The sequence below is a fragment of the Saimiri boliviensis genome, chromosome 9, assembly GCF_048565385.1.
Source record: "Saimiri boliviensis isolate mSaiBol1 chromosome 9, mSaiBol1.pri, whole genome shotgun sequence".
NCBI classification, from domain to species: Eukaryota; Metazoa; Chordata; class Mammalia; order Primates; family Cebidae; genus Saimiri; species Saimiri boliviensis.
The window spans coordinates 90,352,568-90,380,306 of NC_133457.1; the positions used below are offsets into that span (position 1 = coordinate 90,352,568).

At 43.4% G+C, this 27,739-nt stretch overlaps 1 protein-coding gene across 1 annotated transcript in view; it reads left to right on the plus strand.

Annotated features, from left to right (window-relative positions):
• The window catches only part of FERMT1 (FERM domain containing kindlin 1), a 47,367-nt gene extending 20,714 nt beyond the window's left edge, over positions 1–26,653 (plus strand). Inside the window, 10 exon segments of the mRNA XM_010343773.3 lie at positions 4,994–5,101; positions 5,618–5,749; positions 7,673–7,722; positions 11,391–11,515; positions 12,558–12,664; positions 15,778–15,999; positions 17,242–17,366; positions 22,092–22,111; positions 22,114–22,232; positions 24,573–26,653. Of these exon segments, the coding sequence (XP_010342075.2) occupies positions 4,994–5,101; positions 5,618–5,749; positions 7,673–7,722; positions 11,391–11,515; positions 12,558–12,664; positions 15,778–15,999; positions 17,242–17,366; positions 22,092–22,111; positions 22,114–22,232; positions 24,573–24,746 (1,182 nt within the window). The 3' untranslated portion in view covers positions 24,747–26,653.
• Positions 26,654–27,739: the final 1,086 nt, after the last annotated feature.

The window sequence follows — 27,739 nt, forward strand, 5'->3', positions numbered from 1 at the left end:
TTCTTCTTTTTTTTCTTTTTTTTTTTTTTTTTTTTTTTGTTGTTATTGTTGTTTGAGACACAGTTTCACTCTGTTGCCCAGGCTGGGGTGCAGTGGCACATTCTTGGCTCACTGCAACCTCTGCCTCCTGGGTTCAAACGATTCTCCTGCCTAAGTCTCCCAAGTAGCTGGGACTACAGGCACCCACCGCCACACCTGGCTAATTTTTGTATTTTTAGTAGAGATGGGATTTCACCATGTTGGCCAGGCTGGTCTCGAACTCCTGACCTCAAGTGATCCTCCAGCCTCAGCCTTTCAAAATGCTGGGATTACAGACCTGAGCCACTGTACCCTGCTCTATTTTCAATTCAGCAAAGAAAAGGACCAAGGAGAGGGTATGCATAGCCAACCCCACCAAGGAAACAGTTTGTTTCTAGTCACTGGAGAATCCACTGAAAGAGTTCTCAGGGCCAGGAGGTGGGGTAGGGGAAGTCCTATAAGGATGCCCGTTAATGACCTGTGAAAGATCTGGAACCTTGGGATGCAGCCTTGTCTCTGGAGAAATGGGAACAGACCTCCAGAAAGGAAACTCCAGAGCTTTGCTGGATGCATCAGAAAAGTCCTGTGTTACTTGGCAAGAGAAAGAGCTCATCTCCTAGCTAGTTAAGACATTTTATCCCAGACCCTGTTTTTCTGTAAATGTAGGTAACTTTTATTTAATTCATGTTCTTTCAAAGAATTGTTTTATTTGGCATGTAGCAGGGTGTTAGGATGTTCAGGTATGGAAGATTTTATTAAATTGTTTAAGTTTTTATTCACTGCATTGAGAGAAGCCTTACAGAGTAACTTAACTTCCCACTGAGACTCCTGCAGCATTAGCGTTGTAAACACTGGGACTGAGTGGCTGACGCACATACAGCTGGATATGACGGTGTGTTAATTCCATTCAAATTTCAGTGGCTGCACATACTATTTAGATTCCATCTGTAAACTGAATTACAGCAGGGGTCTTTTGGGGAGAGATTGGCTGCGTGGTTTTTTTGGAATGTGGTTTTTTAGTTGTTATGTTTTGATTGCACTATAATTTACATAACATAAAATTCACTCATTAGGTGAATTTTTGGTCTACAATGATTTTTGGTCAGTTTATACAGATACATAACCATCACCTCAATCCAGTTTTAAAAACATTTCCAGCCAGGCATCGTGGCTTACGTCTGTAATCCCAGCACTTTGGGAGGCCAAAGCGGGCAGATCACTTGAGGTCAGGAGTTTGAAACCAGCTTGGCCAACATGGCAAAACCTCATCTCTACTGAAAATACAAAAAATTAGCCAGGTATGGTGGGCAGGCACCTGCAGTCCCAGCTACTTGGGAGGCTGAGGCAGTAGAATCGCTTGAGCCCGGGCAGCAGAGGTTGCAGTGAGCTGAGATCGCACTATTGCACCCCAGCCTGGGCAACAGAGTAAGACTCCATCTCAAAATAAATAAATAAAAATTTTAAAAATAAAAATCAAACATAATAAGAAAGAAATGATTCAGAGTAAAAATGGAAAACAGACCATTCTCCTAAGAGGCAGCCACGGTTAACAGCTTCGTGACCAACCATCTTTGCAGACTTTTTTACACATATTTGCAAACGTATTTTTGAGTAGATTTTCAAGACTTTGTGTTCTCTAGATAAATAGGATCATTTGTTTGCTCTGTTGCTTGCTTCTTTTTACTTCTTAGTATTTCTTGGCTATCTTTCATGTCAGTATAAATAAGTCAGACTCACTTTTTTTAACCACTGAAACATAATCAAAGGAAAGGCTAAACTAGTTTATCAGGACACAAATGTGCTGAACATGCCACCATGCCTGGATAATTTTTTTTGTTTGTTTTTGTAGAAACAGGGACTCTTCATGTTGTCTAGGCTGGTCTTGAATTCCTGGCCTTAAGCAATCCTCCTGCCTCAGCCTCCCAAGTAGCTGGGACTATCAGCATGCTCCACTTTTTTAAAAAATAGAGACAAGAGTCTTGCTATCTTGATATGTTGCCCAGGCTGGGCCACTGTCCATTTGCAAAGCATCCCAAAAAGAAACTGTGCCCATTAAACAGTAAATCTCCATTATTTCCTCTCCCTTGTCCCTGGTAACCTCTATTCTACTTTCTGTCTCTGTTAATTTACCTATTCTAGATAGTTCATATAAATGAAGTCATACAGTATTTGTCCTTTTGTATTTGGCTTATTTCACTTAGCATAGTATCATCAAGCTTCATTCATATTGTATCATGTATCAGAATTTCATTTCCTTTTTTTGTTTGTTTTTGAGACAGAGTCTCACTCTTGTTGTCCAGACTGAAGTGCAGTGGTGCAATCTCAGCTCACTGCAACCTCTGCCTCCCAGGTTCAAGTGATTCTCCCACCTCAGACTCCCGAGTAGCTGAGATTACATGTGCCTGCCACCATCCTCGGCTAATTTTTGTATTTTTAATAGAGATAGGGTTTCACCGTGTTGGCCAAGCTTGTCTCAAACTCATGACCTCAAGTGATCTGCCCACCTCTGCTTTCCAAAGTGCTGGGATTACAAGTGTGAGCCACCACGCCCAGCCAGAATTCCATTCTTTTTTAAGGCTGAATAGTGTTCCATTGTATGTATACAGCATATTTTATTTATCCATTCAGCTGTTGATGGACATCTGTGCTCTTTCTACCATTTGGCTATTATGAATATTGTTGCTGTAAACATTGTTGTACAAGTACTGTTTGGATGCTGCTTTCTGTTTGTTTGGGTATGCATCTCGGAGTAGGATTGCTGGATCCTATTCTTTCTCTCTTTTTTTTTTTTAAAGATGGGGTTTCACCATATTGGTCAGGCTGGTCTCGAACCCCTGACCTCAGGTGATCCACCCACCTCAGCCTCTCAAAGTACTGGGATTACAGGTGTGAGCCACCACAACCAGCTGCTGGATCCTATTCTATATTTAACTTTTTTTTTTTTTTTTTTTTTTAGAGACGGAGTTTTCGCTCTTGTTACCCAGGCTGCAGTGCAATGGCACGATCTTGGCTCACCACAACCTCCGCCTCCTGGGTTCAGGCAATTCTCCTGCCTCAGCCTCCTGAGTAGCTGGGATTATAGGCACGCGCCACCATGCCCAGCTAATTTTTTGTATTTCTAGTAGAGACGGGGTTTCACCATGTTGACCAGGATGGTCTCAATCTCTTGACCTCGTGATCCACCCGCCTCGGCCTCCCAAAGTGCTGGGATTACAGGCTTGAGCCACCGCACCCGGCCTCTATGTTTAACTTTTTAAAGAACTGACAAACTTTTCTTCAGAAGCTGCATCATTTTACACCTAGCTGTGCACAGGGGTTCCAATTTCTCCACATCCTCACCAACACTGGTTATTACCTGTCTTTTAGATAAGAGCCATTCTGGTGGGAGTGAATTCATTTCTGATTGTGGTTTTATATGTTTAAATTATTTAATCCATATGTAATTTATATTTTTGGATAGTGTAAAGTTATTTTTTTGTTTTGATTTTTGTTCCCCAAGAGGCTAGGCATTTTCAACACTGTTTATAGTATTGAATTCTTTCTTCCCCTGCTGATATAAAATGTTATTTTTATATTTTAATATAAAATTTATATTTTATGTTTTATATAAAATGTGATGTTTTATATTAATTTATATACATACACAAGTCTTTCTAAATAAGGCTTTATTGACACTTTATCAATGTACCATATACCATTTTAATTATTGCAGCTTTATAATAGGTTTTAATGTCTGGGAAAACAAGTGCTTTACTCAACATTGTTCATTTTCAATTTCTTGGCAATATTTGATCATTGTGTCTTCCAACTTAACTTGAGAATTGGCTTGTATAAAGTTTCATTTAAAAATTCCTGCCGGGCGCGGTGGCTCAAGCCTGTAATCCCAGCACTTTGGGAGGCCGAGGTGGGTGGATCACGAGGTCAAGAGATCGAGACCATCCTGGTCAACATGGTGAAACCCCGTCTCTACTAAAAATACAAAAATTAGCTGGGCATGGTGGCGTGTGCCTGTAATCCCAGCTACTCAGGAGGCTGAGGCAGGAGAATTGCCTGAACCCAGGAGGCGGAGGTTGCGGTGAGCCGAGATCGCGCCATTGCACTCCAGCCTGAGCAACGAGAGCGAAACTCCGTCTCAAAAAAAAAAAAAAAAAAATTCCTACCAGATTCTGCTTGGGATTGCACTGAACTTGCAGAGCAGCTTAGGGATCTATTCTATTACACTGGTTTTTTAAAAAATTATACTTTAAGTTCTGGGGTACATGTGTAGAACGTGCAGGTTACATAGATATGCACGTGCTATGGTGGTTTGCTGCATACATCACCCCATCATCTACATTAGGTGTTTCTCCTATTATGTAAGCCATTTTTACTATCTATTTACTACCAATATGTGGTAATAAAAAAGAAAGAGGATAATGGAATCAAAGTTGGGTTATGAGGAAGCAGCAGCAGCTATGGAAAGTATTTGGAGAAAGTTAGTTCTGAATTTAGAAGTAAAATGGGCTGGAGAGGCCCGGCATAGTGGCTCACGCCTGTAAACCCAGCACTTTGGGAGGCTGAGGTGAGTGGATCGTTTGAGCACAGGAGTTCAAGACCAGCCTAGCAACATGGTGAAACCCTGTCTGTACAAAAAATATAAACATTAGCCAGGGGTGGTGGTGCACACCTGTAGTCCCAGCTACTTGGGAGGCTGGGGCACAAAAATTGCATGAACCCAGGAGGTGGAGGATGCAGTGACCCGAGATTGCATCACTGCACGCCAGCCTAGGTGACAGAGTGAGACCCTGTCTCAAAAAAAAAAAAAAAAAACTTTAAGAAAGAGGGCTGAGGAAGTGGCACAGTGGAAATACTCCTTTCAGTTACCTGAAGTTTGTTGCATCTGATTAACAGAGAATGGCCTCAGTTTTTTCAGAATTTTTGTACTGTAGGATATAAATATATCTCATTACACACATACCTCTGTTTTTGTCTCTAGTATGATGCTGTCCGAATAAACCAACTCTATGAACAAGCCAGGTGGGCCATTCTCTTAGAAGAAATTGATTGCACAGAGGAAGAAATGTTGATCTTTGCAGCTCTACAGGTATGGGAACTTCAGTACCTTTTCTCCGGAAGGTGACAAACCAAGTTTGTTCTGCTTAAAGTTTCATATGCTTCATACTAGTTTTTTTTTTAAATGTATTATTCTTTGAAGAAATAGCTGAAAATAAGGGGAGCAGTTTTTTTGTATTTTTTATTGTTTTTTTAATCTTGCTTTCTTCTTCAGACAAGAACAAATTTTTAATTTAAAATGCTCCTCATAATCCACACATGCTCACATCCCATGTAAGACACTAGTCTTGCAATTATTATCTCTTCCCTACAGTAAGCACAATCAGTGATGAGAAAGAACTACTTGTGAACATGACTAACCATGAACCTCAGAATTATCAGGTTAAAATGTCATTTTCCCTGCATGGGAAAGAGACCTCCTTTTAGGAGATGTTCAGTATTCCGAGGGAATAGTCCTCAAAGAAAAAAAATGGCTAATGGCTTCATTGTATAATGTTTTATAACATTTCTGTTTGTAACATTTCTAAAACCTCTGCTTTCATTTCAGTACCACATTAGCAAACTGTCATTGTCTGCTGAAATACAGGATTTTACAAACGAGTCCGAGGTTGATGAAATAGAAGCAGCGCTTTCTAATTTGGAAGTAACCCTAGAAGGTGGAAAAGCAGACAGCCCTTTGGTATGGACTTTTTCTGATCACTCAGAATTGTGGCTTTCTTCTAACTGATTGACAAGTATAAATGAATCTTTATTTATTAGAAGTAAGAGAATATGTCATCTGATTTTGAAAAAAAAAAAAAAAAAAAAAAAGATGCTCTTCACCTAACAAGCTTCAACCTAGCAAGAACTAACTAACTTTTCTCAGCTTAGCTCTGTAAGGGACTATATTTTCATTTCTACTAATGACAATACTTTTGTGTTCTTCCTAGGGATAAGTTGGCACGGTGTGAGGGAGCCACTGCTGAGGGCTTCACTTCACTAGCATGGAATGTGGAATTGGTCCCTCAACTTAGGTCTAGAAAATGCCATCCTGTCTATTGTATGGGGCAGCTGCGAGACTAGAATAGAGAAAATTGTTTCTTTTTTTCTGAGACAAGCTGACGTGCAGTAGTGTGATCAAGGCTCACTGCAGCCTCAGCCTCCTGGGCTCAAGCAGTCCTCCCATCTCAGCCTCCTGAATAGCTGGGACTACAGGCACACACCACTGTGCCTGGCCAATTTTTGTATTTTTTGTAGAGACAATGTTGTGTCATGTTGCCAGGTTGGTCTCTAAATCCAGGGCTCAAGTGACTCTCCCACCTCAGCCTCCCAAAGTGTTGGGATAACAGGCATGAGCCACTGTGACTGGCCAAGAAAATTCTTTACAGATAAAAACCTTATTTCTGTTTACTTTGTCATCCATTTCAACTAGACAAGCTTGACAGAAGTCGTGGCCTTTTTTCTAAGACATTGTTAAAAGTTTCTAAATGTTTTTGACTTCAGGAGTTAAACAAAAACTCTCCAATAAAACATAAAGAAATGAAATGATTTTGTCATATCTTGCTCCTTATCCATGAAAGGTGAATGTCAGCTTTATAACTGAAATGCCCCTCCTATTTAATTCACTCCTGAGGTGCCACCGTTTTGTTTAACATCAGTCATGGGGATAATTATTAATTGCATTGAATCAGAGAGGTGGGTTCACCATATTGGATGTAAACAGTAATTGTGGATTAGAATGAGTTACTCCATTCTTCTGCATTCAGTGTGTTCTCTTATCATTAAATGTCCTAAAATAAGAAATTGGTCTCACTCAGGAGCAAATACTTAATGCAAGCTAAATGCCAAGATTCTGTAAAGATGCAGGGCCCTGTCTCACATTTATGAAACACATAAGCCCCATGAACTTGGAGTTCTCTGTTGTCTACTTTCTCCACTGAATAAATACAACAGGCATGTAATTCTTCTTAGAACAAAAAGTTACCTCCTTCCTCCCTTAATATTTTTATGTGACTCTAACAATAGGCTTTTCAGTTGGAAAATGTAGGTACCAACCTACATTGCAGAATGAACTTTGAAGCAGGGTCACTTTGAGAGTTTAATCAGTGACCTGGGTGCAGCAGAAGCTCCCCACTCTAATGTAAAAATTATAAAATCTTTTGTTTGCATATGAAAGTATTCATTTCTAATTCAGATTTTTAACTTGAAGGATAGTTACAGGGAGTACTTGATCCATTTTTTCATATTTTTCATCTCGTTTTGCCTTTTTGTCATCTATGACACAAACAGAAAAGTGAAAAATACATACATGTACAGCTCAACAAGTTAGTATTAAGTTGTCACTCAAGTCACCACTGAAATCAAGAAATAGAACGTTGCCAGCCACCTCGGGGACCTCAACAGGTCCCAGTTCTTTTTCCGACCCTCCTTATTCCCATGCCCAGCTAACTATTGGAAATATGGCGAGTGTAGCTGAAGAACTGAGTTTTTCATTTCATTTAATTTGAATTAATTCATTAAATAGCCACTTGTAGCAAGTGACTGCCCGACTGGACAGTCCAGGCTGAATGTCAGCATCACTTGCCAAGTTCCTGCTTTTGAAACGTTATCTGTTTTCTCTTAGGAGGACATTACTGACATCCCTACACTCGCAGATAATCTCAAATTATTTAGGTAAGTAACCTTTCATGGGGAAAAGGAGTTAACTCATAACAAAGCCTTGAAGATAAAGAGTTCAGGAGTTTAAATTGTATGTCCCTGAAACAGGTTCATGGTTCAACGGTGAAAGTGTGGACTTTGCCATCAGACAGACAGTGGGTTGAATCCTAGCTCTACCACACACACCAGTAGGTGACTTTGGGCAATATATTATGTCTCTGAGCCTCCATTTTCCAATCTATAGAATGAGAATATGCCTCCTCTTGGGTTTGTCAGGAAGATTCAATGAAATAATGCATATGAAGCATTAAGCATGGTACCTGGCTCATAGTACATGCTCAATGAATGGCGGCATGAACCTGGCCGTCATCAGTGATAATAAACATATCTGCCTTACTGAAGATTCTAAGAGGATCCATCTGGGAGGCTAAGTACCTTGAAGGCTCTTTTATAGTTTAAAAGCCATTTCTCTCTAGAACTTTGATCTTCGGCTTGCAGAGAGTAGTCACTTTAGTTTATCTACCTGTTTAAGTGCTTCTGATAAACTCCCCCATCACCTCAGGTCGACCTGAAACTGCTACAAAGGCAGAGAAGGTTTTCATGGAAAGAATGGACTGCCACTTCTGCAATGGTGCCAGGGTGTGTCAGGATGAAAGAAACAAGGCTCTTTGAATTCCTATCAGTTCCTTATTTCACTTTATGGTTTGTTGACTTTTCTTAACCAACTGGCACTTCACTGGGGCAGTGGTTTTAAAGGAAACATAAGCTGCTTTTGATAACATAGGATGCAAAGAAAGACTTGGAAAGAATGAACAATGAAGCAGATATAAATGAAAAATAAGCATCCAAAGGTAACAATATTTGTCACCAGGTTTCTACAGGTTTGGTTTTGGGTTTCTTTTACTGTGATTGTAGGATGTGGTCACAAACAATAGGGTCATTCCTTTTTTTTTTTTTTTGAGACAGAGTCTCACTCTGTCACCCAGGCTGGAGTGCAATGGCACGATCTCAGCTCACTGTAACCTCCACCTCCCAGGAAGGAGCTATTCTCCCGCCTAGCCTCTTGAGTAGTTGGGATTATAGGCACCCACCATCATGCCCAGCTAATTTTATTATTTTTATAGAGAGGGAGTTTCATGCTGGCCAAGCTGGTTTTGAACTCCTGAACTCAGGTGATCCAACCACTTCGGTCTCCCAAAGTGCTGGGATTACAGGCATGAGCCACCATGCCCAGCCAGGGTTATTCATTTAACTTCTGTGGCAAAAATGGTTGTAACCACATTTCACTCATTTTGTTATAGTCAGAGCTACAAAAAAAGTAACAATTTGAGTCCACAAATACATCTTAATAAAGTATTCATAATTATTCTACCAAAAAAATGAGTTACCACACTCTCTGTAGAGGACAAATCAAGCCCTTCACAAACCAAATGGTGACTGTAGCCTTCCTATAAAGGTTGTATCTTTATTATTCTCAAATGCTATTCATTTTGGAGAATCTGAGTATTAGATAAACAGCCTTCTAAATATGTTCCTTAGAACTGCCTGGGTGTGGAGCCTCATGCCTTTAATACTAGAACTTTGGGAGGCCAAGGTGGGCAGATCACTTGAGCTCAGGAGTTCGAAACCAGTCTGGCCAACATGGTGAAACCCCAACTCTACTAAAAATACAAAACTTAGGTGGTCATGGTGGGGCACACCTGTAATCCCAGCTACCCAGGAGGCTGAAGCACAAGGATCGCTTGAACCCAGGAGGCAGATGCTGCAGTGAGCCAAGATCATGCCACTGCATTCTGGCCTGAGTGACAGAGCAAGACTCTATCTGAAAACAAAAAAACAAACAAACAAAAAACTTGTATTTATCATGTTGAGGGCTATAGTTAAGATACCTTTTTTTTATTTTTATTATTATTATTATTTTTGATATGGAGTCTTGCTCTGTCATGCAGACTGAAGTGCAGTGGCCTGATCTCAGCTTGCTGCAGCCTCCACCTTTCGGTTCAAGTAATCCTCTTGCCTCGGCCTCCTGGGTAGCTGGTATTACAGGTGTGCACCACCACAGCTGGCTAATTTTTGTAGTTTTAATAGAGCTGGGGTTTCCTCATGTTAGCCAGATTGGTCTCGAACTCCTGAGTTCAAGTGATCTGCCCATGATGGCCTCCCAAAGTGCTGGGATTACGAGTGTGAGCCACCGTACCCAGCAAATAAATACTACTTTAATACAGTGTTTTTCTTAATCCTGGAAATGTTAACTTCATGTAATGTTTTTCAAATTTATTTGTATAACTTGTATGTAATATTCTTCTATAATATACTGGGGGGGAAAATTCTTGGGTTTGTAAATTTCATTTATTTATTTTTTAGAAACAAGGCCTCACTCTGTCACTCAGTGTGATCACAGCTCACTGCAGCCTCAACTGCCCAGGCTTAAGCAATCCCCTCATGTAGCTGGCACTATAGACACACCACCATGCCTGGCTAATTTTTCTTTTTTTGTAGAGGTGGGATCTGGCTATGTTGCCCAGGCTGGTCCTGAACTCCTGGCCTCAGGCAGTTCTCTCACTTCAGCGTCCCAAAGTGCTGAGATTATGGCACCGTACCTGGCATATACCTTTTCTTAATGTCCACGTTTTCTCTTATCTTTTTGTAAAGAATAATACATTTTTAGCTAAGGAGAGACTAGTACTGACATGTTAAAAAAAACTGGCCCAAACTACATATGAATGGTGTTAACACCAAGATTCCTCTCTTCTCCCATTCTTGATGCAGAATTCCACCCCTCTGGCATGAGATATTCTGATCTGTCCCCAAGGCCGGGATGCTTCCACAGAACCAGTACTAATAATTTCTTTTCTCTACCTATCTTTGACCCCTGTCTTACCCCCTAGCTCATTCTCAGGTTTCCTCTTTTGAATGACCCAACCTTTAGGCTTACCATTGGCACCACCAACCTTGTGTAGTCCACAGTATAAGATTTTCTGGCCCCAACAGATACCAGTACCACTGTCGGATATCTTCCCTCAAAATAGTTTTTAGTAACAATAGAGTCTATATTGACCAGCTGTAGATTTGCTGATTTCCCTGGCTCACTGAGAATTCTCTTATAGTTTCTCTTAAAAGCTAAGAAGAAACTACAGAAAATGCTGCTCATGTTTATATCTGACTTGTATGTCTGATAACTTGAAGCTTGGGCCGTCCATATCGACACCTTTTTCAAATGCAGGAAATATGCTGAGATTCCAGATGTGACCAGATTCACATAGGTTTCTCACATACACCATCACAGTTTAGCACTTCACTTGTGTCAGGCACTGTGATCAGCTCTTCATGTAAATTACCTCATTCTATCCTCACAAAAGCCCTGGGTTCCCAGATTACAGCTGTTCCCAGCACACAGAGGAAGTACATGCAGCCCAGGTGAGTGCAGGATCTTTCCCAGGGCACTCATGCAAACAGTAGCAGAGCCAGGTGTGGCCCCAGGTGGAGCCTTGGTGTTAAAATTTACATCTCATATCCGCACTTCATTTCTAGTGTTTAGAAATGAGCAATTTGAAAATAATTTTTGAAAAAATGAAGCATGTTTTGTTTGACAGGGCATCTAGAGCATCTGATCTGCTTGAAATCTGCAGTATGTTCTACATTTCTGGATGGTGATTTAAATGTTTACTCTCTTTAATTTGCAGGCCCAAGAAGTTGCTACTAAAAGCTTTCAAACAGTATTGGTTTGTCTTTAAAGACACATCCATAGCCTATTTTAAAAATAAGGAACTTGAACAAGGAGAACCAGTAGAAAAACTAAATCTTAGAGGTAAGAGTACCCTACCTACATCTTGCTGTGGCTCATCATAAGTCAGGAAGCAGGCCAGACGCAGTGGCTCAAACCTGTAATCCCAGCACTTTGGGAGGCCAAGGTGGGCGGATAACCTGAGGTCAAGAGTTCAAGATCAGCCTGGCCAACATGGTGGAACCCCATCTCTACTGAAAATACAAAAATTAGCCAGGTATGGTGGCACATGCCTGTAGTCCCAGCTACTTGGGAGGATGAGGCAGTAGAATTGCTTGAACTCAAGAGACATAGGTTACAGTGAACTGAGATCACGCCACTGCTCTCCAGCCTGGGTGATAAAAAAGCCAGGTAGCAGATTAAAGGCAGGGTTCCTACACAATGAAGCAGTTTACTTCTAGAGGAACCGCCATACCTGTGTCACTGTTTTTTTTCCAAATGACATCCTGACTGCAGCTGCTCTTCAGAGCATGGGCCTTGAATACGGTCTAGTAAACCTGTTTATTTGCATTCTGCTGTTCTGTCTTTCTCAGTGTGTCCAGAATTTATTCATGTCCAAGAGTGTAGGACATTAGGTGCTGTAAGATCCTGAAAAGCTTTCTGTATTCCAGAACACTTACATTTAATTTAGTGTCACTTTAACGCCTATTCTAATTTCTGAAGGTCACTGTGAATGTCCTGACAACTATCGAATAATTGAAATATTTAATTAACCAGTACACTCAACTCTCATTATTGTGGCAATCAGAGAATTCCTTCTGCTTTGATTTATTTTAAAGTTCATAGTCATAATTTTTTCTGAGTTTGGAGAGCCAACATTAACCTGAAGATGAATTAAATTGACTTTTTGATTTAAGAAAACCATAAAAGTATTTTTATTTGTCTATGTTAATTGCTCATAAGTCTTATCTAGTTATCCATTAATTATTGTTATCAGCTTAGTCCTCCATTTTTCAAAACCAGATCTTAGGGGCTTATATACAAAGTCTTCATTTTAGATACACACCTGATATTTATCTAACAGATGCTTCATAACTTGATTTTGTCCCTGATCTTTATCCTTCAGGCTGTGAAGTTGTGCCAGATGTAAATGTAGCAGGGAGAAAATTTGGAATCAAGTTACTAATTCCTGTGGCCGATGGTATGAATGAAATGTATTTGAGATGTGACCATGTGAGTAAAATCCCAAAAATGTTAAGTCACTTCACCTTCACTAAGTGTAAGAGCAAAACCTAAAAATGTTTTCACAGATTTAGAGCACTATTGTGTCAGTTAACTATTGCTTTGTAACAGACAATCACAATGTAACAAAATCACAATGACATTCAATAATAAACATTCGCCATGCAGTGGCTCACACCTGTAATCCCAGCACTTTGGGAGGCCAAGGTGGGAGGATCACCTGAGGTCAGAAATTCGACACCAGCCTGGCCAACATGGTGAAACCCTTCTCTACTAAAAATACTAAAATTAGCCAGATGTGATGGCAGATGCCTGTAATCCCAGCTACTTGGGAGGCTAAGGCAGGGGATTCACTTGAACCCGGGATGTAGAGTTTGCAGTGAGCTGAAATGGTGCCAGTGCACTCCAGCCTGGGTGGCAGAGCAAGACTCTGTCCCCTCCCCCAAAAAATAAAAACAATATGGCCGGGCGCGGTGGCTCAAGCCTGTAATCCCAGCACTTTGGGAGGCCGAGGCGGGTGGATCACGAGGTCGAGAGATCGAGACCATCCTGGTCAACATAGTGAAACCCCGTCTCTACTAAAAATACAAAAAACTAGCTGGGCGTGGTGGCGCGTGCCTGTAATCCCAGCTACTTAGGAGGCTGAGGCAGGAGAATTGCCTGAGCCCAGGAGGCGGAGGTTGCGGTGAGCCGAGATCGCGCCATTGCACTCCAGCCTGGGTAACAAGAGCGAAACTCCGTCTCAAATAAATAAATAAATAAATAAACATTGTTTTCTGAAAGATAGTCTGGGGACTGGATGATCCAGGATGGTGTCAGCTGGTCATTTGGGTTCGGAGACACAGGCTTAGCTGGACTGTGCCTCTGATTAAGCTGATTTTATTTATTCTGGGTCCCAGAATGCCTAGGGAAGGTCTCTTCTTGGTGAAGGCAGAAGTGTGAGAGGGCACATGGCAATAGGTGCAGCTCCTAAAGCTTAGGCTTGAAGTTGGCACATTGTTTTTTTTTTTGTTTCTTTTTTTGTTTTTTTGTTTTTTTTTGAGATGGAGTTTCGCTCTTGTTACCCAGGCTGGAGTGCAATGGCGCGATCTCGGCTCACCGCAACCTCCGCCTCCTGGGTTCAGGCAATTCTCCTGCCTCAGCCTCCTGAGTAGCTGGGATTACAGGCACGTGCCACCATGCCCAGCTAATTTTTTGTATTTTTAGTAGAGACGGGGTTTCACCATGTTGACCAGGATGGTCTCGATCTCTCGACCTCGTGATCCACCCGCCTCGGCCTCCCAAAGTGCTGGGATTACAAGCTTGAGCCACCGCGCCCGGCCTGAAGTTGGCACATTGTTATTTCCACCCACATTCCACTGGCCAAAGCAGATGACATAACTCAGCCTGCAGTCAACGAATGGGAATTTCACTGTCCCTGGTGGGAGGAACTGTAAAGTTATATGGCGAAGGGTGTGGATGGGGGTAGGGGGTATATTAGTCCATTCTCACATTGCTATAAAGAACTACCTGAGACTGGGAGAAAAAAGAGGTTTAATTGACTCCTAGTTCCACAGGCTATACAGGAGCCATGGCTGGGAAGGCCTCAGGAAACTTACGATCTTAGTGGAAGGAGAAGGGGAAGCAAGCACATCTTCACATTGTGACAAGAGAGGGAGAGAGTGAAGGGGGAAGAGCCACACACTTTTAAATTATCAGATCTCATGAGAACTCACTCAATATCATGAGAACAGCAAGGAGTAAATCTGCCCCCATAATCCAATCACTTTCTACCAGGTCCCTCCTCAACACTCGGAATCACATTTCAACATGAGATTTGGGTGGGGACAGAGAGCCAAACCGTATCGGGGCAGTGAATTTAATGTTCCTCACCCACTGTTGCCCCTCTTTAGCTGCATCCCCTGTACTTTTGAGGACCACTCCTGTTCACTCTCTGAAGTCAGAAATGAGCACAGACACTAAACAACAATAGAAGCCATCACTGACTTGTTAAGGTCCCATAATGGCCATAATTGCTACCTTAGAGTCTTTACTAAGGACAGGCCAGGGTACAAATAATATAGGAAATTGGCTAGGTTTTTTTCATCATTTTCATTTCTCATAGAGATCAGATGTGATATAGAAATGGAAATATGTATCAAGGAAAGCGCTCTGATCATTTGGGGTTTCACTTATCTGTGCCTCATGGCACTTCATGGTGTCCTTGGATCATCTTTTTTTTTTTTTTTTTTTTTTTTCGAGACAGACTCTCCCTCTGTCACCCAGGCTGGAGTGCACTGGTGCAATCTTGGCCTACTGCAACCTTTGCCTCTTGGGTTCAAGCAATTCTCCTGCCTCAGCCTCCCAAGTAGCTGGGACTATAGGCGCCTACCACCACACCCAGCTAATTTTTTGTATTTTTTAGTAGAGACAAGGTTTACTGTATTAACCAGGATGGTCTTGATATCCTGACCTCATGATCCACCTGCCCCAGCCTCCCAAAGTACTGGGATTGCAGGTGTGAACTACTGTGCCCGCCATTTTTTTTTTTTTTTTTTTGAGACCAAGTTTTGTTCTGTCTCCTGGGCTCGAGTGCATTGACACAATCTCAGCTCACTGCAACCTCTGCTTCCCAGGTTCAAAGGATTCTCCTGCCTCAGCCTCACGCGTAGCTGGGATTACAGGCATCTGTCACCACGCACAGCTAATTTTTGCATTTTTAGTAGAGACAGGGTTTCGCCATGTTGGCCAGGATGGTCTTGAACTCCTGACCTCAAGCAATCCACCCGTCTCAGTCTCCCAAAGTGTTGGGATTACAGGCATGAGCCACCGCACCTGGCCCTTGGATAGTCTTTAAATGTAAAATTCCCTGCATGCAATTTATCAAAGTTGACATTCCTATCCTCTAGCTCCTTAGCATCTAGAAACTCAACACAGGACTCAAAAGCTACTGTCAGGTTTACATTAGGTGATGAGCAGTGACTCAGAATGCATGCCACTTCACATCTTGCTGGGAAGGTGATGGTTTTGCACTGTAATGGGGAAGAAAGCCCAAGTCTCCCTCTGTGAGCAGCAGGGGTCTTTGCACTTGAGCTTGCTTCTCAGCCTTCTGGTGTTTGCTGCAGGAGAATCAATACGCCCAATGGATGGCTGCCTGCATGTTGGCATCGAAGGGCAAAACCATGGCAGACAGCTCCTACCAGCCAGAGGTCCTCAACATTCTTTCATTTCTGAGAATGAAAAACAGGAACTCTGCATCTCAGCTGACTTCCAGTCTCGAAAACATGGATGTGAACCCAGAATGTTTTGTGTCACCACGGTGTGCAAAAAAACACAAATCTAAACAGGTACTGTTAATCTTGTTAGGGCAGTTGTTTGCAGTAAATTCTTTATGCAAACAAAAATAAAAGGAGGATTTCTGGCTGGGCACGGTGGCTTATGCCTGTAATCCCAGCAATTTGGGAGGCCAAGGTGGGTAGATCACTTGAGATCAGGAGTTCAAGACCAAGCTGGCCAACATGGTAAAATCCCTTCTCTACTAAAAATACAAAAATTAGTCAGACGTGGTAGTGCAGGCCTTTAATCCCAGCTACTTGGGAGGCTAAGGCAGGAGAATTGCTTGAACCCAGGAGGTAGAGGCAGCAGTGAGCTGAGATTGAACCACTGCACTCCAACCTGGGTGACAGAGCAAGACTCTGTCTCAAAAAAAGGGGGAGGGGAGTAATTCCATCTGATTAAGAGTATCATGATGAAAAAAATCAGCTGATGGTGAAATTTGACTATGTCCTGAATATTAATGTTATGAAATTATTAATTTTGTTAGAGGTGACTGTTCCGCTGACTGAACATGTAGGTATTCCCAGATTGAACTTAATTATTTAGTTCTCACAAATTAATAATTAAAATTATGCTTCTATAGGAGTGGGTTAACAGTTGCACAGATGAGCTGATTCATGTAGAACCGTTGTCTGTGGACACTCCACGGACCTCAGAAAGGGAGATCCCAGAGCTCTCCAGTGCTGCCAGCTTTAGAAGTTTATGTGTTGGGTGATCTTTTTCCTGCTTCTCCTGATGATTGGTGTATCTTGTAGAAAAAGAGAGGGCCAGGCGCGGTGGCTCACACTTGTAATCCCAGCACTTTGGGAGGCCAAGGTGGGTGGATCACGAGGTCATGAATTTGAGACCAGCCTGGCCAACACAGTGAAACCCTATCTCTACTGAAAATACAAAAATTAGCCGGGCTTGGTGGTGCATGCCTGTAGTCCCAGCTACTCGGGGGTCTGAGGCAGGAGAATGGCTTGAACCCGGAAGGCAGAGGTTGCAGTGAGCCAAGATTGTGACACTGCACTCCAGCCTGGGCGACAGAGTGAGATTTCATCTCAAAAAGGAAGGAGGGAAGGAGGAAAGGAAGGAAGGAGAGAGAAAGAGACAGAGAGAGAAAGAGAGAATGAATGGATGAGAACAGATTGTCTTTCTAGAGCTGCAGTCAGGCCTTGTGTGTACTGTTCTGACGGGCTAGCGGGAGCTAACAGGGTGATTACAGAGCAGCCGGTGCATGTGAGGAGAGGTTGATGTCTGTTTCTGCTCAGCTGGCTGCCCGGATCCTGGAGGCGCACCAGAACGTGGCCCAGATGCCCCTGGTCGAAGCCAAGCTGCGGTTCATCCAGGCGTGGCAGTCACTGCCTGAGTTTGGCCTCACCTACTACCTTGTCAGGTGATTACAGTGTTCACTTGCTTCTCACACTTTCCATTCAATTTTCAATGGCTTTCTGGGAGCCCCAGTTTTCTCATTTAGCATAGAATATAGAACTCTTTTTATTTCAGAATACTATCCTTTTACAAATAGCCCCGACACTTTGAGCTGCTCATAAACATTTTCCATACCTTCTGTTCTAAGTGCCAACACCCCAAAGCTCAGGTAACTGTGGGAAAGGAAATTTTAAAAGAAGGGTTCTTTTAGGATAACTACATTTGCAAAACCAGAGGGAAAACATCACATTTTGATTTTATGAAATCTGTAACTTCTTTTCTTTTCTTTCTTTCTTTTTTTTTTTAAGAGATCAGGGGCATCTCACCTTGTCGCCCAGGCTGGTCTCAAACTCCTGATCTCAAGCAATCCTCCCACCTCAGCCTCCCAAAGCACTGGGTTTACAGGTGTGAGCCACCACACCTGGCTATGACTTTCTTTCATGTCAGCTTCCTCCCTTTTACATCCCATATTGTGTCTTGTGGTGTGGCTTTGCAGAATTTTTAGGTTTTTAGAGAGGTCCCAGCAAGCCCTGCTTTATTTCTACCCAGCTTTATCAGATAGCAATCCTGTTCCCACTGGTCTCTGAAGATTTCTGGATCTGAAAGACACATAGGAGGCCCATCTATTGCTCCCAGAAGAATAGCTTAGGTGACTTGTCCAAGTTCACCTCCTAGTCCAGCGCACACCCTGGCATAAGCCCTGTGTCCTCATGTGTCATCCCTGCCCAGCACTATGGCTCTGCCCCACTGTAAACAATGGATGGTTTCCCAAAACACATCCACAGCATGTTTGTAAATCAAATTACATTTTCAGTTCAATAGAGAAGACTGATGCTTAAGCGAAATCTATACCCAATCCTGCAGTACAGCAAGTACTCTCTGTCACTTTCTCATCTTACAATTTGGGGCTGGGAAAATTGGTTTGTATTTTTAAGCATTGACAATTTTTGTTTTCTTGGCCCTTTCCAAAGACTCCATTTCTCCATTACTCCTAAATGGGGAGACTATTCAGACTTTCCAGCCAGGCACAATGGCTCACGCCTATAATACCAGCACTTTGGGAGGCCAAAGTGGGTGGACTGCCTGAGCTCAGGAGTTCAAGACCACCCTAGGCAACATGGTGAAACCCCATCTCTACTAAAAATACAAAAAATTAGCTGGGCATGCTGGTGCACACCTGTAGTCCCAGCTACTCAGGAGGCTGAGGCACTAGAATTACTTGAACCTGGGAGGCGGAGGTTGCAGTGAGCTGAGATGGTGCCACTGCACTCCAGCCGAGGCAACAGAGCGAGACTGTCTCTAAAACAAAAACAGGCAACACTGAAATAGCTCATATAACATCAGTCCCCAATGTTTGTCATAAACAAGCAACTTTTTCTGTTTTACTTAGCCCAGCAAAAGAGTGAGGAAAGGCAGGGTTGTGCTGGATACCCACTATGTGCAAACGTGTCCATGTGCAGACACATACTCACCTGTAACCCTGCAGTCAACCCTGCAAAGTGAAAAACACATGAACACTTCAACTGACCAGGCCCAGCTTTCAGTACCACCTATGCCTCTGCTAGCTCTGTGACCTGGGCATTTCTGCTGCCCTCCCCAAGCCACAACTTCTGCATGTGTTCAGTGGGCATTCCGAACCTACTGTGCTGAGAGAACCCAGTGCAACCTGCAGGCAAAGTGCCTGATACGTGGTGACATGTGGTGCGGGCCTGAAGTTTCTGATGATAAAGACTCCTTTACCAGCTATTTCCCCCTGCACCTCCCTCTGCTTCTGACATCTGTTTATGGAGGTGAGGCTTTGAGGCAGCGGCTCCAGGTATGGTGAAGATCTACTTTTTCCAAGGCCAGTCAGAGTCAAAGGCTGGAGCAGCCCTGCTATGTGTAGGATGGCTGGTGGAATCGGGGTCTGCCCACACCTGAGAAACCTAGGTGTTTGTTTCAACACTCCCTCGGTGATGAAGAGCAGCCCAGAGAATTCCCATAGGTTAGAGAGAAGCAGGTGGAGTCCTAAGTGGGTTAACTTGTGATATTAAGCATTAAGGTGGTAAAATGAAGGAATAATATGGAAATAATTCCAGAAAAGTAGAGTAGACTTTAATCAAGGATGACATGCAGAAGATAAGAATGATAGGCCAGGTACAGTGGCTCATGCCTGTAATCCCAGCACTTTGGGAGGCCAAGGCAGGCAGATCACCTGAGGCCGGGAGTTTGAGACCAGCCTGCATGGAGAAACCCTGTCTCTACTAAAAATACAAAACTGGCCAGGCATGATGGTGGAGCCTGTGATCCCAGCTACCTAGGAGGCAGAGGTTGCAGTGAGCTGAGATCGTGCCATTGCACTCCAGCCTGGGCAACAAGAATGAAACACTACCAAAAAAATAAAAAGGAAGAAGATAATGATGTAAAAACCCAACTAGGAATTTTTTTTAATTATGCTTTTGTCTCCTGCAATGTCAATTTTCACATCAGTATCCCCTCCTTTCATCCCCTGCGGTTGCTGTCCCTGTTCTCTGCCCCACTTCACAGCAGAGCTTCTTTAATGTATTGTACCTACCCACTACCTCCAGTTCCTTTCTTCCATTGTCTCTTGAATCCATTCGTTAGGTTTTCTCTCCCTCCCCACCCCACTGGCCCTGCTACTTTATGTCATCAAGGTCACCTGTTGACCATCCATGACCTTCATTCATGTTGCTGAGCCCATAGGTCAACCTTCAGTCCTTGTGCCAGCTGCCCTCTCAGCAGCATGTGACACGGTGAGTCACCCCATCCCCCTTGGCAGTTTTCGTCACTTGCCTTCCAACACAACTGACTTTCCTGACTTTTTTCCTCCCTCACCGACTGGTGCTTTCGGTCTCCTTCGCTGGTTCTTTCTCATCTTTCTAATCTGTTAGCATACCAGAGTGCACAGTCCTCAGTTTTTTGTTTTATTCTTTTTTTTCTTTTTTTTAAATTAGAGACAGGGTCTCACTCTGTCTCAGTGGCACAATCATGGCTCACTGTAACCTCGAACTCCTGGGCTCACGTGATCCTCTCACTTCAGCCTTCCAAGCAGCTGGGACCTGCCAGCCACCACACCTAGCTGACTTTTTTTTTAGGATATGGACTCTCACTATGTTCCCCAGGCTGGTCTCAATCTCTTGGCCTCAAGTAACCCTCTTTCCTCGGCCTCCTAAAGTGCGGGGAGGGATTTACAGGTGTGGACCACCACACCCAGCCAGGCGTCAGTTCTTAAAGCATTCCTCCTCTCGATCTCTACTCACTCTCTCAGGTTCAGCCGTTCTTTTGACTTCATTTATATGCCAGTTACTCTGAAATGTGTACTTAAGCCCAGAACTATCTCTTGAACTGAAGATTCATAGATTCAGTGACCCTTTGATATCTGAGGAGCATCTCATCTCAACATGTCCAAAATTCCTGATTTTCCCCTGAACTGGCTCTCCCCTACATTCTTCATCTCAGTAGAAGGCAACTCCTCCCACTAGACATTCAGGCCAAATCCTTTGGAGTCATTGTTTATTCTGCTCTTTCTCTTGCACTGGCATCCTGCCCATAGGCAACTCCTAGTGACTCTACCATCAAAGTACACAGAATCCGACCACTTCTTCCCCCTCCTCCACCACCACCGCCACAGTGCCGGTCCAGAGTGATCCTGCTTGGTCTTCCTGCCTCTACCCTGGTCCCCCTAAGTTTTTAACTTAGCAGCCAGAGGGATCCTGTTAAAATCTTAAATGAGATTTTGTGAAGCCTCTGCTCAAAACCATCTGGGAGGGGCATGGTGGCTCATGCCTGTAATCCCAGCACTTTGGGAGGCAAAGGCAGGAGGATTGCCTGAGTTCAGGAGCTCAAGACTAGCCTACGCAACATAACGAGACCCTGTCTCTACAACACACACATACACACAGACACACACATACATGTTTTAAAAAAACATCTGAAGGATTTCTTATCTCATTCTGAGTAAAAACCAGATCCTTACAGTGGCCTGCAAGACCTTTGCTCTTGAATTCGTATTTCTCTCCCCTCCTTCACTGTGTCTGCCACGTGGGCCTCCTGGCAGGTCCTTAAGCACGTTAAAAAAAAAAAAAAAAAAAAAAAAAAAAAAAAAAAAAAAGGAGCTGTGCCCTCTGCCTGGAATACCCTTTCCCCAGATATCCTCATGGCTTACATCCTCATGCATATCCATTTTTTTTTTAATCAAATGTCACCTTTTCACTGAACTTCCCTGACCTTCCTGTTTTAAATGCTAACCACCTCATTGCCAGTATTCCCTGTACCCCTCCAACTTTATTTTCTTTCATGATCTATCTGGCATATGTACTTCCTACTTAACGATCTTCTCCCTCCTATAGTCAGGAATTTTCCTTCCATTTAGCTCACTACTATATCCCCATGCCTAGAGGAGTGCTGGACAGAGTCAGTAATAATTTTGAATGAATATATTTGATTCCATCATATTTTACTTTTCTCTGATGTCAATTTCACTTAGAGACCATCTGCAGGATAGCCTTCGTTCTTTTTTCATGCTGTTTATATCACAATAAAAATGCACCCCGGCAGAAAGTCGATCTTCCATTGCCTATTCCTCTGAAATGACTTAGAAATACCAGTAGTATCCTTAAGAAGTTATATATAAATGAATACATTATAGGAAGCAGTTGCTTCTCTTAACTAATATTATGATTCTTTTCAGATTTAAAGGAAGCAAGAAAGATGAATTCTGGGAGTTTCATATAACAGGTTGATTAAAATCGATGCCACCACTGGGATTCCAATGACAACGTGGAGATTCACAAATATCAAACAGTGGAATGTAAACTGGGAAACCCGGCAGGTAAAGTGAAAGTTTTTGGTGATAAGTGTTGAGCCTATAAATGTGTGTTCCCTCAGAATTGCAGATTATTCTGATTTTTAAAAGGTGTTCTTCTATTTAGAGCTAAGAAACCACAAGCATGTGGTAATTGTCTGCTAAAATAATCATGCAATCCTGGGCAGCTTCCTAATAAACACAGACCAAATGCTCTTGTATTAGCATTGGAAGCTGGCTTAGTCTCCATGCAGACTTCCAATACCAATACAGACAGATTCTAAAATTGTTAAAAGCAGTTTGATTAATTTCTATTGACTCAGCATAGGATTATATAGGATTTAGGTTGATCATTACTTAGCAGAAGCTACTGGAGCTGTAACTGCTATGCAAAATAAATCCAAAAAAGTCCTCATCTAGCTGGCTGCCAAGAAATCTGGTTGAGGACTCGAAGATTCAGTTGCTCACCTGGAGAGCACTCCAGTCCCAAAAGGGAAAAACTGCTGAAGAAGCAAGTGAGGTGCATAGCATTGACTGTGAAAAGCTTTGCTTTTTTTTTTTTTTGAGATGGAGTCTCTTTCTGTCACCCAGGCTGGAGTGCAGTGGCACAATCTCAGATCACCACAACCTCCACCTCCCAGCTTCCAGCCTCCCAACTAGCTGGGATTACAGGCACATGCCACCATGCCCAGCTAATTTTTCTATTTTTTGTAGAGATGGGGGTTTCATCGTGTTGGTCAGGCTGGTCTCGAACTCCTGACCTCGTGATCCACCCGCCTCGGCCTCTCAAAGTGCTGGGGTTACAGGTGTGAGCCACCACGCCTGGCCAAGCTTCAGTTCTTAAAACCAGGAGCCCTCAAACCCTTAGCCTGTGTTACAGCCTCCCATCATCTCCCATACTAAAGCTAAGTTCAGGCCAAGTCTGTATCATGGAAAATTCTAGATGAAGTTAGAGGCACCTTAGCATCCTGCCACTAATTTAAAACATTTTATTCAGTGCTTTGGGATGCTGAGGTGGGAGGATCAGTTGAGGCCAGAAGTTCGAGACCAGCCTGGGCAACATAATGAGACCCTATCTCTACAGAAAATTTAAAAAAAAATTTAAAAAGCCAAATTAGCCAGGTGTGATGGTGTACACCCCTGTAGTTTCAACTACTCAGCAGGAGACGATCACCTGAGGTTCAAGGGTACAGTGAGCTATGATTGTGCCACTGCACTCCAGCTTAGGTAACAAAACGAGACCCTGTTTCATTCATTCTTGAATTAATAGAAACATCCTGATATTGCTGATATAGAGTCAATCTTCCCTCATTCCTGTGGCATTCTCGTTTTCCAATAGAAAGTCATTGATGAAGAGGGATGATAAGAGGCCCACACATTTGTTAAGAACCCTGGCTACCTCTCAGCAGTGCTGATAACCATCTGGGTGCTTATTTGTAAAATCAACGTCAGAGATTGGGTGACTTCTAAGGCGGTAGCTCTAAAGCCTGGATGCATATTAGGATCACCTGGAGAGCTTTAAAATACCACTGCCCAGACCACACCAAAGGCCAATTAAATCTGAATCTCTGGGAGTAGGAGTTAGGCATTAGTAATTTTTAAAGGTCTGCAGGTGATTTTAATGGGCAGCCAAGGTTAAGAAACAGCAAAGTCTTTAAGTCTTTCTTCTAGAGCTTAGAGTTTATGACTTTCATCTAGGAAAGGGTTCGGGGCAGTGGTGGTAGGAAAATTCAAGCAGACCTTTTATTAACCATTAAAGAGCCTGCAGGCTGGGTGCATTGGCTTGCACCTGTAATCCCATCACTGGGAGGCTGAGGCGGGTGGATCACTTGAAGTCAGGAGTTCGAGACTAGCCTGGCCAACATGGTGAAACCCTGTCTCTACTAAAAATACAAAAATTAGCCAGGTGTGGTGGTGAGCACCTGTAATCTCAACTACTCAGGAGGTTGAGGCACAAGAATCACTTGAACCTGGGAGGTGGAGATTGCAGTGACCCGAGATCGTGCCACTGTACTCCAGCCTGGATGACAGAAACTCCATCTCAAAAAATAAAATAAAATAAAATAGCACTCTGCCCCTCAACACAGGGAGTGCTTGGGAAATCCTTGTATTTAAACTACAAACAGAAAATGTATTGGGAGTTTTTTTAACCAGATGTGCAGCAAAGTCGACACCACCAGAGGGCATAAAGAGAGCAAAGATGTCTTCTGGAAGTGTTTAACGGAAGTGATGGTTTTCTGTGCATTTTAGGGGGATATCCATCTGTCATCCACCTCAGCAGCCCTCAGCTCCAGGGTCCAGTCCAGCAAAGAGCCCCTTTCTCATCATTTGTCAGAGTTTAAGCTTCTCTGTGCCTTCCTATTCCAGGTGGTAATCGAGTTTGACCAAAACGTCTCTACTGCATTCACCTGCTTGAGTGCAGATTGCAAGATTGTGCACGAGTACATTGGGGGCTACATTTTCTTGTCCACCCGCTCCAAGGACCAGAATGAAACACTTGATGAGGACTTGTTCCACAAATTGACCGGCGGTCAGGACTGAAGCAAGCACGTGCCTGCTCGGCTCACACCAGCAGGGCAAACCAAAGGCGGCCCTCCCCGGAGGGGTGGGATCCCTGACTTGCTCAGCATGAAGATTCTGGACTAACAGACAATATACGTTCACCTCTGGTCACCCGGAGCCTCACCTTATTTCAAACCCACTGGGTTTTTCCTTTTTGGCACATCCCTTTCCACATCCCTTTCCTTACTTTGCCCTGTGCTGCCAGGAAGGAGCCGCTCTTGTTTTTTCTATAAAACGGGTGGGCAGGAGAAAGGAAGGTGCCCTAAGATTGCTCTAAGGCCCAGCCTGTGGTTATAGATCTGTGACTTGTAGAACCTGCCAGGTGTATGGCTAGACGTTGTCCTTGCGCTGATCTGTCTCATTACTAAGTCAATGGAGAAGACAAAGGTAAAAATCACGTATCTGGTTTACATCATAAAGTACAGTTCTCATTTTACAAACTCAGGTATGAAACGAAACACTTGTCCTTCATGGAACTGATTTTAGCTCCTGTCTTTTCAAAATGGCAGAGGGAGTTCCTACACACACTTTTTCCCTGGAGGCCAAGTCTAGGGGTAGAAAGGGGAGGGGTGGGGCTACCAGGTAGCAGCTGACGACCAAAGGCTCGAGCAGTGGCCCTCAGTGTCATCTGTCCACAGCGCTATCTGCCAAGATGACCACTGACCCACATCTGGTCTTGGTCATTGGTCTCAGGTTTCTCCTGCCACCTGCAAGCCCCATTCCGTTCCTACAGGTCTCTCAGCCATCTGTAAGTCCTTTGTGAAGATGTGGGTGACACGAGGGTACAGGAAAACCCATTCCTCAACCCAGATCCACGTCTCAACTGCTTCTACTCTGCGTTGGCGTTCAGGAAGACAGGCCCAGTTCTCTCTATCCATAGAAACACCTCCCAGCATAGAGGATTCCAGTCAGGTCTCTATCCCAACTGGTCAGGGAGAGAAGGGCAGACCTGTTGTCAAAGACCACCATGTCCAAGCTCTGGTGGCTCCCCACTGGCTGCCACCACAGGGGCTTTGGGCTGGTCTGGATCATGGGGAAGCATCCCTCATACTGCTGGTCAGATACCAAATCTCCTGGATTTGGCATCTATGTTGGTACAACTCCTGCCCTTTTCTCTAAAGGCCTTTGGCTTTTATAAATCACAAGCCAGTAACAGACTTCCCCCCACCGCCGCTCTGTTTTCTGCTGTGTCATCTCCGCCTTGAGACCGTGCTTGCCTTAAGACAGTGAGCCAATTAACAGCTGCCTGAATCGTCATTTTCCACTTTGGTTTGTTAGAGGTGGGAGGGGTGGGTTTTGAGAAGGTTAAAAGCAATACCCAAAGTAAAGGGAAATGTCAGACAATATTTTATCATTTTGTATAGATGTTCTCCTGCCATACAAAGAATTTGGGCTGCAAGGATAAGGCAAAGGCTCCCATCCTATTTCTCCTAGGATGCATTCTTTGGGAGCCTGGCCAGAGTTCCAAGGCCCGCGAGCGTCAGCTGTTGTTTTATTTCCCAACAAAGCCCTCTGACAAATGAGACCTCAGCAATTCCGGGAGCCACGTAGAGACAGCCTTGGCGAGGGGCCCCGAGGTCCTGAGCCAGCAGCTGCCATCCGGAAATTCCTCTTTCAGCCTCTCCTTAGAGGTGAATGTGAATGAAGCCTCCCAGGCACCCGCTGAATTTCTGAGGCCTTGTTAAAGCTTGGAAGTGCCTTAGGCATTTGGGAAATGTGGTTTACATCATAAAGAACTTGATTTGAAATGTTTTCTATAGAAACAGGTGCTCAGTGTACTGTGTTATACTTGGTGTTGGTCATTTCTCAGTCCGGGGCTCTATCATTTTAGAACCTTGTCAGTTATTTCAGATTATAACTGGCCCTGCATTAAAATAATGTATCTTGATGTCAGATTTTACCTGTTTGCTGCTGAGAACATCTCTGCCTAATTCACCAAAGCCGGACCTTCAGTTCAACGCACTTCCTTGGCTTTTCGTGGTTGTCTGACATTTTCATGAAAACACAGGAACTAACCGGTTTTGCCTTGAGAAAGTGAGCCGATTAGCTGTAACCAAACAAAGGAACAAACTTTGTTTGGTTATAGCATTCAGGGGAGCATTTTTTCTGTGACACACAGCAACATCCCAAAGAAATAAACAAGGATGACAAGAAAACCCTAAATGCTACTGTTCCAAAAAGCAACTTAACGTCTTTTTTATATTGGGTGCAAAAGGTCACCCAACTTCCTATGATGAAATTTTAAATTAATGGGTACCTTTCAGCATCATTTGCTTCCTTAGCTACACTAGAGTCAGAAATCTGCATTTTTTATTCTTTTATATGACTTGTAAGTAAAAAATGTATATAGATTTGAGTACGGTCCTGTTGTGTTCTCCCCAACCTACTGTCTCCATAAAGGTGACTGTTTTCTCTATTAGAAATGTGTCTCTCCTCACAGCACCAAGATTCCAAGTCTTTGGCTCCCATGGTATCGGGAGTGGCAGATCACGGGCGGGGGGCCTCAGAGAGCACCTTAGAAACTTCACTTAACCGCTGGATTCAACTCCTTTCTCACTGACTTGGTCACAGATTTTCTGGCATATCCTGCCTTATCGTGAGCTCTTTTGTCTCTTTCTAGGCCTATTTAAAAAAAAAAAAAAAAAAAAAGCAAAAAAATACCCAACGGCAATACAGTAGCAGAAGCCTCTGATTTTGGCGGCTGAATGTTGAGGGTGACATGCAGTTTATAGATACTCCTTTGTGCAATTCGCACGTCAGCCCATAGGGGGTAGAAATGGCTTGCTCTACAAAGGAGAACGGCTCAGAAGGTGAACCTGTCCAAGGTCACACAGCCAATGAGCAGTGTTTGTAAGCCAGAAAACCCAATGCCCATTACCCCAACTCCAGAGCAGGCTTCCCTGAGCTCAGGTTCACACTTGTAAGAGAACCAGGGGCATTAGGAGCAGTTAGCTGCAGGAGGATAGGCTACC